Source organism: Cyprinus carpio, chromosome A9 (genome assembly GCF_018340385.1).
Source record: "Cyprinus carpio isolate SPL01 chromosome A9, ASM1834038v1, whole genome shotgun sequence".
Taxonomy (NCBI): Eukaryota; Metazoa; Chordata; class Actinopteri; order Cypriniformes; family Cyprinidae; genus Cyprinus; species Cyprinus carpio.
In genome coordinates this window covers 20,028,704-20,043,226 of record NC_056580.1, presented here as the reverse complement: position 1 = coordinate 20,043,226, position 14,523 = coordinate 20,028,704, and the positions used below count along the sequence as shown (strand labels likewise).

Below are 14,523 nucleotides of genomic sequence, written 5' to 3'. Positions count from 1 at the left end.
CAGCAACATGTACAACCCCGCTCTGTGCAGTTTGTAACTATGTGTCATAAAATATCCGGTTATTTATTTGTTTATTTGTGCCAAAAAAAGCCAGCACCAGAAAACGAAAGGTGGTGACTTTAACAGTGTCTTAAATGTGAAAATCGACGCATTACTGGATACATATGTACATGCGTTTATATCTTTATCTTACTTAATCTATGTGTATGTGTTTTTATATGTATTTTTATGTTTATTATCTTGTTATATGTGTGTGTATGTACAGTACAGGTCAAAAGTTTGGAAACATTACTATTTTTAATGTTTTTGAAAGAAGTCTCTTCTGCTCATCAAGCCTGCATTTATTTGATCAAAAATACAGAAAAAACAGTAATATTGTGAAATATTATTACAACTTAAAATAATAGTTTTCTATTTGAATATACTTAAAAAAAAATTATTCCTGTGATGCAAAGCTGAATTTTCAGCATCATTACTCCAGCCTTCAGTGTCACATGTAACATCCAGTCTATCACATGATCATTTAGAAATCATTCTAATATTCTGATTTATTATGAGTGTTGGAAACAGTTCTGCTGTCTAATATATTTGATGAATAAAAGGTTAAAAAGAACTGCATTTATTCAAAATAAAAAATAAAAATTCTAATAATATATTTTCTTTTACTATCACTTTTTATCAATTTAACACATCCTTGCTGAATAAAAGTATTGATTTTATTTAAAAAAAAAAAAAAGAAAAAAAAATGACTGACCAGTAGTGTATATTGTTATTACAAAATATTTATATTTTAAAAACATAGCTTCTTCTTTTTTTTTTTTTTTTTTTTTTAATTTTTATTAATCAAAGTATCCTAAAAAAGTATCACATGTTCTGAAAAAATATTAAGCAGGAGAACTGTTTCCAACTTTGATAATGAATCATCATATTAGAATGATTTCTAAAGGATCATGTGATAATGATCCTAAAAATTCAGCTTTGCATCACAGAAATAAATGATAATTTAAAGTATAATAAATTTAAAAACAATTATTTTAAATTGTAATATATCACAATATTACATTTTTTTTCTGTATTTCTGATCAAATAAATGCAGGTTTGATGAGCAGAAGAAACTTCTTTCAAAAACATTAAAAAAAGTAATGTTTCCAAACTTTTGACCTGTACTGTATATACCCCAGAGCTCCTTGAAACCACAACACATTCTTAGTGTTTGTGCACACTTAACAAATAAAGCACATTTTATTCTATTCTAAAGAGTGCTTTGATTTATTCCTGCTGATGGACGTTACAGTGCTGTGACTCTACAAGTACATGTTTCCAGCATTATGGATATTGTGTTTAATGAAATGTCTCACACTGTTGAATGTGACCATTAACTTGGAAAATTCATTTGTGCATTATGTAACATTGAAAATATATGAGAGGAATAAATATGGCAGCAGTGTGTGAATTTTGCATTTACTTTATTTTACATTTCCAGTTAATGTAACAAAAGACCAGAACATCTAGTTTTTGGAGACACTGTTGATTCATTTGAGCCACACATCAGCTAAAACAAATAGTTAAATTATATCAGATCTTTGTCTAGAAGATGTTAGAATTAAAATTCTGTCATCATTTACACAACCTTATGTTTGTTCCATACCTTTATAGCTTTGTTGCTTATGTGGAGCATGTGAAAGAAGATATTTTCAGAAATGACTTTTTTTGTGTGTGTGTGTGTCCCCTATCAATGCAAGTCAGTTCTTAGCAAATTGCATCTCATTGAGAAATACCCCTCATCAGACAACAAATGATAGCCTACTTCTGAATGAAATGTTTAGAAACAAGTAAAGGTGCTTGTGACTAATTTCTACTAAACATTGAGTGTATGATGATTAAAGACTTTAGAGACATCCTGAGACAAGTCAAGCTTGTTTCTGCTCAAATCAAGTGGACCATCACAAAAAAATTGGTCCTCTGCTCAGTGGCTTGACGACCATTGCCTGAACCTGAGTAGGACAAATCTAGTATGTAATAGTGCAACATTTACAGTATCTATAAACCCTAGGTGTGAGAAATCAAACAGATATGAGACAATTAAAATACTACATAATGCTCTCAATACTCTTAAATTGGAAAATAAAAAGCTTTTTACAGTAATACAAAAGAAACTGCAGAGATTAACCAAAATGTAGGTCTGTTGTGGATGGACCTCAACACCAGGGGGCGTGTTTTCTTCTCTTATAGGCCATCAAAACATGGAGATATACAGTACAAGTGCACTTGATGTAAGATATGGTTCTCTAGTTTTTGAGGTCACTTTCATTCACTTCATTTTTAGCACAGCACTGTCCAGTATGTGCACACTTCATAGCACAAAGGATTGTGTATGTTTGTAATGTCTCGGCTGAGGAGAGAGATGAACAATGAGATGAAGACAAGCCATTATTATAATCATAAATATCTATAGTGCCAGTATTATACTATTTGACTAGTGAGTTATCAATAGGAAACTTACGTCTGGAGGGTTATAGCTGGTATTTGTTCTGCTGAAAAGTGTAAAGAAATAACCGCTTTGTTTCTACAGGTCTGTAATGTATTATTCTTCTAGGTAAGAATGCGGTTAAAATACTGCATAAGACTTACCTTTGTTTTGTTTCTCCTTTATTCTCTGTTGGTAAATTCGAGACTTGTGTTAGAAGATAAGAACAAGACATATTTCAAAGTTAAACAGCCTGTTTAGATTGTGTTAGTCTGAGTAAAGTGGTACTCACTGCGGCAGCAACAACAGCAGCCTCTTCTGCAGCACAGACAGATGGCAACACAGCAGGACAGGAGCAACAGGAACGCTCCCACTTCTATTGCTATAAGTACTGTCATATTCAGCTCGACTGCAACAGAGCATGTCAAACAGATATTCATTTACACTTGGTCCAATTATGATGTCAGTCAAGGGTTTAGTCTCTGACCTTTTGAGTTAACCCTCATATTTTGTTTGGTATCTAAAAAAAACAGTGTTTCTGCTGTGGTCAAAATGATCCCAAAACAGAAACAATATTACTAGAATACCATTCAAAGGTTCGGGGTTGAAACATTATTATTATTTTTTTTTTAATAAGTTCCTTATACTCATCAAGGCTGCATTTATTTAATCAAAAATACAGCAGGAACTTTTAAAATAACTGGTGTCAAGAAACATTTCTGATTATTATCAATGTTGAAAACAGCTGTGTTGCTTAATATTTTTTTTATGGAAACAGTGATGCATTTATGTACATTTATGCATTAATGTCTCAACTCTCACTTTTGATCATTGCATCCTTGCACTATAAAAGTATTCATTTCTTTCCCAAAAAATCCAACTGACCACATACTTTGAACAATAGTGCAGAGACCAGTCGCATTTCTGAAAAGTACCAGTCTACTTTGTGATAAAACAGAGCAACTTTAATAATTACTTAATTACTGCCATTAATATTTTTATCCTGGTCCTCAAACAGTATAGTCACCCTCAACAGAACATGAGGGTTTTTCTGCTACTGTACCTTTAAGACTTTACTGTAAATGCCTACATTTTCATGTTACATTCAGCTCTTTTACTGTATTACAAAATATCAAGTAAAACTGATTTCTCTGATTTTCTGACCCTTTAAAATGACCAAACTGAACTTAACTTACATTCAGTTATCTTCATATGCCGACCTGCACAACTTTTGGGTGCCCCCACCCCATTGGAGGCCTCACATCGGTACTGACCCTCATCAGATTTTGACACCGCCTTGAACTTCTGCTCAAAGGCAAAGGAAAAGAAACCGTATATATAAATCATACTTGACATGTCATGAGCTAGTGCATAAAAAAAAGCCAAACTAACATAAGCAGCATTTGTTAGCTATCGGGGGAAAAGGCTAACACTTTCAACCAGTTTTATCTAGATTTTTATCAAAATACAAGTTTGTCAGTGGGAAAAAAAAGCGAATAGCATTACACCAACCAGAGTCCCTGTTTTGGGGTCCAGGGTGTAGTTGATTTCAGGGAGACTGCTAGTGTGAAGTGGTTTGTTGTCTTTGTACCAGCTGTAGGTGGCAGTGGGAACGCTCAGTTTGTCTTTGCAGCGGAGCTCTGCAGAAAATCCTCTCATGACTGTTTCTGGGACCTCACATGACGGCGCATGTGGTGCCACTGTCCATGTAAGACAGAGTTGCATTACATTGGTCACTGATAGAAAGGTGGTGTTTAAGACTGAGAGTTATGAATATTGTTGGTGCAACTACACATGTAAATAATGAAAATAAGATTACAAGATCGAATAATTAAAAAGATGTTCATTCTCACCAAGCACATTGAGGGTGACGGTGACCTCCCCCAGCTTGATTTTGTCATGGCGGGCTGTGACTTCGCAATGATACACTCCTGAGTCTTTCTGTGTAACACCACGGAGGGTCATTGTTGCCCCGTCGATGGATGCACGGCCCTTAAATGAACCTGGTAATAGTAAAAGTCAGAACAGTTTAAAGAACAAATGGATGTAATGAAAGCACAAAACAAATATTCACTGAAAGATGTTAAGGTGCAATCAGATTTAAATTTTCGTGGGCAAATCAGTCATTTCAATAGAAATCCATGCAGTTTTGTGTGAGGGCAAAAAGATTTCCTGATGCAGCTAGATTTTAAAGTGACTTTTGTGCGAGCTGTGTTTTATACATTGTTACGCTATTGACAAATGACCTTTTCTGACTAATGTGACACACCAAATAGAACGTAATTTCCTGCCAAAAGTCATTTTAATGACACAATTCCCCTTTAAAATTATATAATTTCTAAAGCAATATACAAATGAGAGAGATGGGGGACATGTTTATGGTTGCAATTAATATGAAAGAAGGCAAAACAACAACCTACAGTACCTGTAAAATCTCCATCAAAATAAACATACGAAACATCTTTGCCTCTCTTCTTCCATTCAACACGTGGGTTTGTTTCTTTCTCTGTCTTGAATTCACAGGACAGGACAGCATCTTTTGCGAAGAATAGAAGACAGACGAGTCAAATCAGTATGGTCTGAAAGCTTTTATATATCTAAACATGTCAAGCTGATTATTTGAAGACTAATGATCTTACTTGTGTTTTCATGTACCTCCACTTTGGCTTTGCTTGTCGTCACAGTAACAGGATCTGAGCTAGGAACTGTAGGAGAGGGAACATACAAATTAAAATGTAAAGGTTGTAACACGGCAAAAAAGTCCCACCTACAGTATTTTTATAATAGCAGACAAAAATTCAGCTTTCAATGAAAGGCTATGGGGGAATCGTTATGTGTTTGCCCCATAGGGTTTTTGTTCAGGACAAACTGAAATCCTGGCACATAGCCTCAACTTAACCCAGAATATCTGTTTAAATGACACTGATTACTCTAGAATGTGTTAGATTTTTATCCTATATATTATGCCCCTTAGGTAAATAGGAAGAATACAGTAAACAGATTTCAGGATGAATAAATTTGAGTTTCTCCATAAATGTGAAACCTCACTAACACTCACTCCCCGCTCTGGTGGTGCCAGGAACAGGGATGTGTAGGAATTTAAGTAATGGATGGATGTTCTGACACAGTCTGGCTGTGTGTAGTGGGGGGTGGCAGTCCAAACCAAGCCTGATAACCTCCTCACACACTGAAAAACATGCACTTCTGGGGAAAGTGAGGGAAAACACTTTCCTTTAACTGTGTAAGTACTTTTCTATAGTCCACTGGATGTGTTAACAGTAGAAAAGCTCTGACTTTCATGAGTCTAAAGAGAGAAAGGCTGCATGGAGAGGGTCTATTACCCAGAGATACAAAAGACCTACTATGCTGCTGTAACTTAAAACCTCTTCAGCTGGAAGAGGACTGGGGTTACAATCACAGCCCACACCACAAGGTATTTAACAACCCTATCTATCACTTAGTGGCCTGAAACATGAAAGTTATCAGAATAAAACCAATCAGTTTGGTCAAAGTCAACATTTTAGCTATATTTATCATTTTTAATATACATTCTTATATAACAAAAAATGACATTTGATATAATCTGCAAAACTTTATGTGGTTAACAGATATTTGGATCTCTAGACTAGGTGGGATAAAGAATTTCTCATGGTATGCTGGCTGGGTAACCATAATCTCCATGATAATGACCAATACACAAGGAGTCAGGCAAGGGGCATCAGTGACATGAAAGGGTCCCTGCCACATCAGAGTGAAGTTCAGATCTGGACAACTTCTTTACAGACATTTTATCACCTTCAGGATCTCATGTGTTCAGATGCTGTTTGAGAAGTTTGTATAAACAGTGTTTTACAAGACCCCCACCCACCCAATCCAGAGCCTCAAAGAATCCATCTGTCTTTGAAAAAGCACATACACACACACACACAGTTTTGAATTTGAACCAAATCTATTCACAAAGCTGATGTCGATAGACAAATAAAATAAAAAATACATTTAATTCAATTTTTAAAAACTATAAAAACATAAACTATTTTTATAATTATTTGTAATAACTTTTTAACATTATGCCATTTTCTCATTGTTATAGCCAATTCTAATTACAAGGCACTTTAAAAATAATTTAATCGAGTAGAAATAAAATAAAATAAAAAAATAAGTATTTTTTAACAAATAGGCCTAAATATACAAATTATTAATGAAAGTTATGAACTGTATTTTCCAACTCAGCCCTCAGAGTTTCCCATAGTAAGAAATGTATTTCTTTTAAAATGTCCAGAACACAGACAACGAACTTAAGAGCGTCAGATAATGAGAGATCCCAGCAACATCAATAGACTTACTGTAGAGCAGCATGAGCAGAGCGGGGAAGGTTAGTATGAGTGCTGTGCTCATCTTCAGATTGTCCGGCTGGAGCAGGAGCGCGTGGTGAGTCTGATGTGCTTCTTGCTCTTCGAAAGGTCTTCAAGATGGTTTGCGCGCTCTCGTCAGGACGCTAAGCGAGCACGGCGCAAATGCTGTGAGACATGTGTCGACGATCTGCATATGAGCGACGTTTGTATAAGATAAAATGGTTTCTTATCATAGTATTTTTGTAGGTACGCGTGGTAGACACTTTTCCCCCCTGTAAAACATAAATAAATATGCATTTCCTTTCCTATTAAAAACACACTTTTCTTTCACACGTTTTTCTATAATTATATTTTCTTTTTATGACAATGGTGGATAACTTCACAGTAGGCTACTTTTCTGCTATGCACTTTTAAATATTTTGTCTAAGTTAAAATGTATTGTTTTTAATTCAAGTCAAAGGTATAATTTAATGATTGCATCAACTTATAATGGGTTGCAACAACTAAATCAAACTCTAAAAAGGGTCAGACCAAGTTCTTAAGATGCAGGAAAACATTCAGACTGGAAAAAAAGGGATGAAAAACAGTTTGAAGTGGTAAATTAATTGTAAAAGTGCTGAAGTCATGCAATTTGTCTGTCATAATTCTGAAGAATATATCTTTGCAATTAAGATAACATTAGAGAGATAATATGTAGTTTTACAGCTTTTCTTCTATGGGATTTGGTTTCATATGAACAGGGATGCATTGTTCGTGCGTTATACTTTTGAGACCTCACAGTGACTGTGAGGCTTGTGGGTATGAAACTTTTGACAGCTGCTTTACCCACAGTATTCCTTTCCTCCGTATAACATGGCATTTTGATATACCCATTGCATATAACACCTGTCCACAGTGTCAGTTGCTGTGCTGTTGTCAAATCCACACATGATGTTAGCCATACAAGCCTGTGCTCACACACACAGACACACTCCACTCTGCTGTTATTAGTATGGGAAAATGCAACAGTAGTGAAAAATAAAGAGCCTGTGTGTTCAAGATTTTGACAAGTAGTAGGCCTATACAGAGAGAATGCACAATTATGTTCTCTTTGTCCTGGACGTGTCCTGGCTGTGATTACTAAATTGCCTAGCCTTGGGTTTTATACCAATAGAGTGCAGGCTTCGTACACAATCAACTATTTGTGGTGAGCAAGAAGATAGGATCTACAGAGAATGGTCAAAGTATGTGAAGATAAGACAAAGGGCATAAAACTGTCCTAAAGGTTTTTATAAGAAGCACTGATTAAATCTCACAGCACTGAGAGAAACGCAGGCCAGTACAGACCAACAAGATCAACACATGGTGAGTATAACCATCTACTGTACATATTAATGAAAAATTAAATCTTTTGTCTTTCTTTTTTTCTCTTCTTTTTTTTATAATCTTGATAATCTGATTCAGTGATATTAAATAATATTTTAACATAACTAACTTTTATTAAATTTAAATAACATTTTCTTTCAGTGTAGCCCAGTCCCTTCTTAAATGAAGAGGGTTTTTATGAATTACAGTCAATAAAAACTTCATTAAGTGAAAACTAAAATAATTGATTAATTTATTTATGTTGGTTTTATTATTAAATCATCTCTTTGCAGAAAGCAACAGATTTTTGACAAGATGAGAAAATTACTCTTCCTGGTTCTTGCCATAACAGGTATGATCTGTGTTACATATCGTTCAAACATACGGTTAATATTAACTGTGTTAGTTTAATATTTAACATGGTGTCCTATTTTTTATACCCTTGTCCATGCACTTAATGCAGCTTTCTGTAAACACTGGTATAAATGCTTTCACTTTTTATTTGCTTATGTAAAACCTTGCTCTTTTGAGTGTGGAATAAAACAATAGTGCACCCTTATTTTTTAAAACTTGGGAATATACTAACACTTTAAACTACATATTTTAACTATGCATCTTCAACAAAGTATCTTCTTCTTTTTTGAAGTAGTTATTATTGGTGAAAGGTTAGAATATCTTACCAGCTAAATGTTAAATAAAATATTAAAAGTGGTAAATAATTATATTTAATCTCTAGATTGTTTAACATTATTACTTTCTGATCACTACTAGCTTCTGTAGCTTCTGCCAGTCCACCAGTTCAGGATGAGAAACTTCCTGATCAAGCGGTGAAGGTGCCAGCGGATGAAAAAGAACCAACAGCAGAGCACACAGAAGCAGAGCAAGGTCCTCTGATGCAGCATGAAGCTGTTGCAGATTCAAGTATGTTGGAGCCTGATTCAGTGCTGCTGGAGCCAGAGACAACAGAGGAACACAGAGTACCAGAAGAGACACAAGTGATGTTGGAGGAGCCTATTCTAGAGGCAGATTACCTGTCTGAAGAGATGCCAGAGACAGAACTAGAGACTGAGCCAGAAATAATTGCCATTCAGATTAACAGAAACATCGTACCTGTGGAGGAATCTGTACAACTGTTAGAGTATGAAACTAATATAGAGGTGGAAGATGAAAAAGAAGAAAATGCAGCAAAGGAGGAGCCTACACTTGAGGCTGAGTATATAGTGGTTGAAGATCCAGAAATACAAATGGAACCTGGGAGAGAAAGAGCCAATAATGCTGGCGGGATGGAGAACTGTGTGGAGACATGGAGTAAGTGTTGCTACTGAACAACAGTTAACAAAAATCTATATAAAAAGTCAATAAAAAGTTGCATTCATTGCACAGATCCAAAAGAAAAGTTTATAAATCCTCTAACTCCTTCACCTATATTGTATTCTCTGTTTTCCTTTTATAGAGATGCTTTCCTCTTTTCATGATCTGTCTTTACTAGTTTTTACAAAGCTTTGTCTATTTTCAGATGATCTGGCGTTCAGGGATGTACCATGCACAATACCCAAACCATTCATCTGTTCCTGTCCAGTTTAGACAGCCAGAAGGTTAACCTAACCTGCTATACAGTGACTTTTATGAAAAAATAATAAATAATAATCATTATTATTATTATTGCTTTTAAAATAAAAATCTATAAGGGTCATTCAGTAATCAACCCATGTTTTTATTAAATTTGTCTTGCATTGTTTATAAAAAAATAATAATAATAAAATTTTTAATAAACCACAACTGATTCATTTAGTTTTAAGCAATTTGTTTACTAGCTAGAACACTTCTACTGTATGTTTAAATAAAGCTGTAAAATCATATTAAATAAAAGTGAATCTTATTGTCATAAAAGTGTTTTTGTTATATTTTATCACTGTATCTATGACTGTAATTTTCATTCCAATAGTAATCATTTAGCTGTTAACTGAAAGGTCACTCAGTGTTAAATCCTTGCAGAGCTTTTTTAACTAAAGCTTCACAAAGGCTTTAGCCAGGTGCTGGTATGCTAATAGCTATCATCACCATGAGCCTACCATGGAGGCCGTTTTCCATCCCATCATCTGGCCAAGAATGCCTGGGTTCCTGTGTTTCTATGCATCATCTATGGGATAAAGAAAGAGCCACTTGGTGTGACACACACGTTTGTTGTGAAGCCAGCGGTGGACCCTGGGACAGTCATAATGTTACAAATGAACTTTAGTACAAGAGGTTTTAAAGGTAAAGTGTATCATTTTTGTGCCACTAGCATCACCAAACAGACTTTTACATTTAAAACAGTAATAAAAATAAAAAGAATTGTGAAATAAGAATATACACTGCTCATGTATTCTGATTCCTGGACTCAAGACTATAGAAACAAGAATTGTTAAATTCACCAAATAAGTGCATGTGTAATAAACCAAATATTCCACCTAAATTTCATCTTAAACCAGTAAAGTTTTTGTATTTGTTTCAGATGGTACAGATATGTGCATGATCACATTTTCATGTGCATTTTCACATTAGGCTGGTTGAACAGTTGTATAATAAATATTTAAAAAATACCGTAGTGCTATTTTGGAGAATATCCGCTGAACGCAAGCAGCTTATGCTCTTCTGTGTCAGCCGCGACACAAGGATACGTTTTCTACATGTATTTACCATAGACTGTAGGTATTTACACTTTGATTTGAAAGAAAACAGTGCATCTGTGCAGGGTGGCTGATACAGAAGAGCGTAAGCTGCTTGTGTTCAGCGGATGTTCTCCAAAATGGCGCTACGGTGATGTGAAGAGACAGAGAGGAGATGAATTGTTGAATAAAGTTTTCATCGCCTACAAAAAGTATTCTTGTCGCTTCACAACATTACGGCTGAACCACTGATGGCAGATGGACTATTCTGATGATGTCTTTCATACTTTTCTGGACCATGACAGTGTAATTTACTTGGCAGTCAATAGAACAGTCACAAACCTCCTGGTTTTCATCCAAAATACCTTAAAAAGACGAACGAAGCTTTTACGGGTTTGGAGCATGGGGGTAAATGATTCAGGACAAAATTTTCATTTTGGGGTGGAGTATCCCTTTAATAGTATGAAATGTCCATTCAGGAATAGTCGATAGAGACAGCAACAACATGAGGATGCGCAAAGCTGAAGTATTTACATAAATAGGTTGCACACTGTCTTCGTCCAATCACTGACACAGCAAATATGCAAATAAGAACATCTAGCATTTTTATATATATGCTTGACGTTTTTATTTGCATATTTGCTGTGTCAATATATATATATACACAAACCTGATTCCAAAAAAGTTGGGACACTGTACAAATTGTGAATAAAAACAGAATGCAATGATGTGGAAGGTTCAAATTTAAATATTTTATTCAGAATACAACATAGATGACATATCAAATGTTTAAACTGAGAAAATGTATAATTTTAAGGGAAAAATAAGTTGATTTTAAATTTCATGAAAACTACACATCTGAAAAAAGTTGGGACCAAGGCCATGTTTACCACTGTGTGGCATCCCCTCTTCTTTTTATAACAGTCTGCAAACGTCTGGGGACTGAGGAGACAAGTTGCTCAAGTTTAGGATTAGGAATGTTGTCCCATTCTTGTCTAAAACAGGCTTCTAGTTGCTCAACTGTCTTAGGTCTTCTTTGTCGCATCTTCCTCTTTATGATGCGCCAAATGTTTTCTCTGGGTGAAAGATCTGGACTGCAGGCTGGCCATTTCAGAACCCAGATCCTCCTTCTACGCAGCCATGATGTTGTAATTGATGCAGTATGTTGTCTGGCATTGTCATGTTGAAAAATGCAAGGTCTTCCCTGAAAGAGACTACGTTTGGATGGGAGCATATGTTGTTCTAGAACTTGGATATACCTTTCAGCATTGATGGTGCCTTTCCAGATGTGTAAGCTGCCCATGCCACACACACTCATGCAACCCCATCAGAGATGCAGGCTTCTGAACTGAGCGCTGATAACAATTTGGATTGTCCTTGTTCTCTTTAGTCCAGATGACATGACGTCCTAGTTTTCCAAAAAGAACTTCAAATTTTGATTCGTCTGACCACAGAACAGTTTTCCACTTTGCCACAGTCCATTTTAAATGAGCCTTAGCCCAGAGAAAACGCCTGCGCTTCTGGATCATGTTTAGATATGGCTTCTTTTTTGACCTATAGAGTTTTAGCCGGCAACGGCGAAATGGCACAGTGGATTGTGTTCACCGACAAAGTTTTCTGGAAGTATTCCTGAGCCCATGTTGTGATTTCTATTACAGTAGCATTCCTGTATGTGATGCAGTGCCGTCTAAGGGCCCGAAGATCACAGGCATCCAGTATGGTTTTCCAGCCTTGACCCTTACGCACAGAGATTGTTCCAGATTCTCTGAATCTTTGGATGATATTATGCACTGTAGATGATGATAACTTCAAACTCTTTGCAATTTTTTTCTGAGAAACTCCTTTCTGATATTCCTCCACTATTTTTCACACAGCATTGGGGGAATTGGTGATCCTCTGCCTATCTTGACTTCTGAGAGACACTGCCACTCTGAGAGGCTCTTTTTATACCCAATCATGTTGCCAATTGACCTAATAAGTTGCAAATTGGTCCTCCAGCTGTTCCTTATATGTACATTTAACTTTTCCGGCCTCTTATTGCTACCTGTCCCAACTTTTTTGGAATGTGTAGCTCTCATGAAATCCAAAATGAGCCAATATTTGGCATGAAATTTCAAAATGTCTCACTTTCAACATTTGATATGTTATCTATATTCTATTGTGAATAAAATAGTTTATGAGATTTGTAAATTATTCCATTCCTTTTTTACTCACAATTTGTACAGTGTCCCAACTTTTTTGGAATCAGGTTTGTATATATATTGTACACATTATGGTTAATACGTGTCAACTACTGATCATTAATATTAATCGTATTGAGCGTTAATACGTGTCAACCACTTTTTGAGCATAGATCCAACTTAAACATTTGTAAATCTTCAATGCTTTGGTGCACAGACTTAAATTTAGTGTCTTTCTAAAGAAGATACTTTGCAGATTATTGGCTGAAGTGAAAATTATTTTTAATTTCACTTTAACTTTTTTCTCACTTCAGCCAACAATTCAATTTTATATCAAGTTATTGAATATAAAAGATGAATCTAAACAAATTGTGTTGCAAATTTGAGGTTGATTTCCAAAACATGAGCTTTCAGTAAAGGTTTCTTTTTTTGGGGTGTAGTACAAAACATTCCACCAGATGAAATTTGTTTCCAATGAAGTAATTTTTTTCAGCACAATTTAACCTTTTTCATTTCGTGTCCATGAATTTAGGGTTTGTGTGTGTATGTTTGTTCATATAGCAAGTGCTAAAACCTTGACCAAGTTTCATACCATTACGATAAAGAATTTTTTTTTTTTTAAAGTATAAATTTTACTGTCAAAGTAAAGTATTTACAGTGTGAAACCTCAGCCTACTAATAAACAGGGTTAAATTGTTATTGTTAATTGTAATTGTAAATAACCCCAGCTAAATGTTGAGCAGTGCAAGGTGTGAAGCAAGATAACCTAAGATTCTGCTTACCTGGGGTTTAGAATGACGCAGAGTTAACTAAAACCTTATATTAGGAGTTCTTTAGTGTTTTGTAGAGTTTGCAAAGATTGCATGTGTATGTGTTTGCACACAGGCTGTGTCTTTCTGTCAGGATTTGGAGCAGAACCGGGAACATGTTGATCTGCTGGATAAAGCAGTGCTGGAACTTGGAGCAGGAACAGGACTGGTGTCCATATAGTGGCAAGTTCACTAGGTACATCACATCTCTTTTTTCCTGTGTGTACTATAATGTATAAGCTCAAAGGAATTTTTTTATTACTTAAAATTATGTTTGTAATTACCATTTATTTTCATTTACAGGTCTTTACACCACTTTCACCTCAAGGTGCCATGGCCACAGATCTGCCTGATGTTGTCAGATCTAAACTTTAACCTCACACGCAGTGCTGCAGATACACACCTCAGGTGGTAGCTCTGGTCTGGGGTCAGGATGTGAAACGTGACTTCCTGAGCACCATCTACAATTATAACTATGTGCTGTGTGCAGACGTGGTCTATCATCACAACTTTGTAGAAGATCTACTGATCACCATGCAGTACTTCTGCAAGCCAGGAACCACCCTACTGTGGGCAAATAAGGTCAGGCTCTATATTTTTCCATGTAACCATTCATTTTAGCTAACATGTTTTTTAAGCTTTAACAAGCTTTATGGCTTTAGGTCTGAGGTAGCCTCTTTTATAAGACCCATTGGTTGTCATTGTTTCATTTGCAATGGGTGC

The 14,523-nt window shown here is 35.5% G+C and overlaps 2 protein-coding genes across 3 annotated transcripts; one reads left to right on the top strand and one right to left on the bottom strand.

Annotated features, from left to right (window-relative positions):
• Positions 1 to 1,449: 1,449 nt before the first annotated feature.
• Positions 1,450 to 7,290, bottom strand: LOC109076899 (junctional adhesion molecule 2A-like). Of its 2 annotated transcripts, none has more exons than XM_042764048.1 (10): positions 6,811 to 7,290; positions 5,107 to 5,172; positions 4,893 to 5,003; positions 4,321 to 4,470; positions 3,980 to 4,167; positions 3,664 to 3,772; positions 2,760 to 2,876; positions 2,632 to 2,656; positions 2,504 to 2,531; positions 1,450 to 2,392 (listed from the first exon to the last, which is right to left on the bottom strand). In XM_042764048.1, exons 1-10 carry the CDS (start codon positions 6,860 to 6,862, stop codon positions 2,354 to 2,356), a joined length of 885 nt encoding a protein of 294 aa, XP_042619982.1. In that variant the 5' UTR covers positions 6,863 to 7,290; the 3' UTR covers positions 1,450 to 2,353. The 2 variants fall into 2 exon arrangements, with proteins under 2 accessions (XP_042619982.1, XP_042619981.1); XM_042764047.1 differs by having other exon boundaries at positions 2,504 to 2,534; positions 6,811 to 7,276.
• Positions 7,291 to 8,038: 748 nt separating this feature from the next.
• Positions 8,039 to 9,968, top strand: LOC109076902 (cytadherence high molecular weight protein 1-like). The gene is made up of 4 exons (XM_019092566.2): positions 8,039 to 8,163; positions 8,457 to 8,515; positions 8,935 to 9,471; positions 9,680 to 9,968. The coding sequence occupies exons 2-4, from the start codon at positions 8,479 to 8,481 to the stop codon at positions 9,745 to 9,747; spliced, it is 642 nt and encodes a 213-aa protein (XP_018948111.2). The 5' UTR covers positions 8,039 to 8,163; positions 8,457 to 8,478; the 3' UTR covers positions 9,748 to 9,968.
• Positions 9,969 to 14,523: the final 4,555 nt, after the last annotated feature.

Bases quoted from the DNA above. Each gene is read 5' to 3' on its own strand.
- LOC109076902 (XM_019092566.2), top strand. From the start codon at position 8,479: ATGAGAAAATTACTCTTCCTGGTTCTTGCCATAACAG. The intron at 8,516-8,934 runs GTATGATCTGTG...GATCACTACTAG, and splicing joins CCTGGTTCTTGCCATAACAG to CTTCTGTAGCTTCTGCCAGT. The intron at 9,472-9,679 runs GTAAGTGTTGCT...GTCTATTTTCAG, and splicing joins GAACTGTGTGGAGACATGGA to ATGATCTGGCGTTCAGGGAT.
- LOC109076899 (XM_042764047.1), bottom strand. From the start codon at position 6,862: ATGAGCACAGCACTCATACTAACCTTCCCCGCTCTGCTCATGCTGCTC. The intron at 3,773-3,979 runs GTTGGTGTAATG...GCCTTTGAGCAG, and splicing joins ACCCCAAAACAGGGACTCTG to AAGTTCAAGGCGGTGTCAAA. The intron at 2,877-3,663 runs GTAAGTTAAGTT...GCTCTGTTGCAG, and splicing joins GCATATGAAGATAACTGAAT to TCGAGCTGAATATGACAGTA.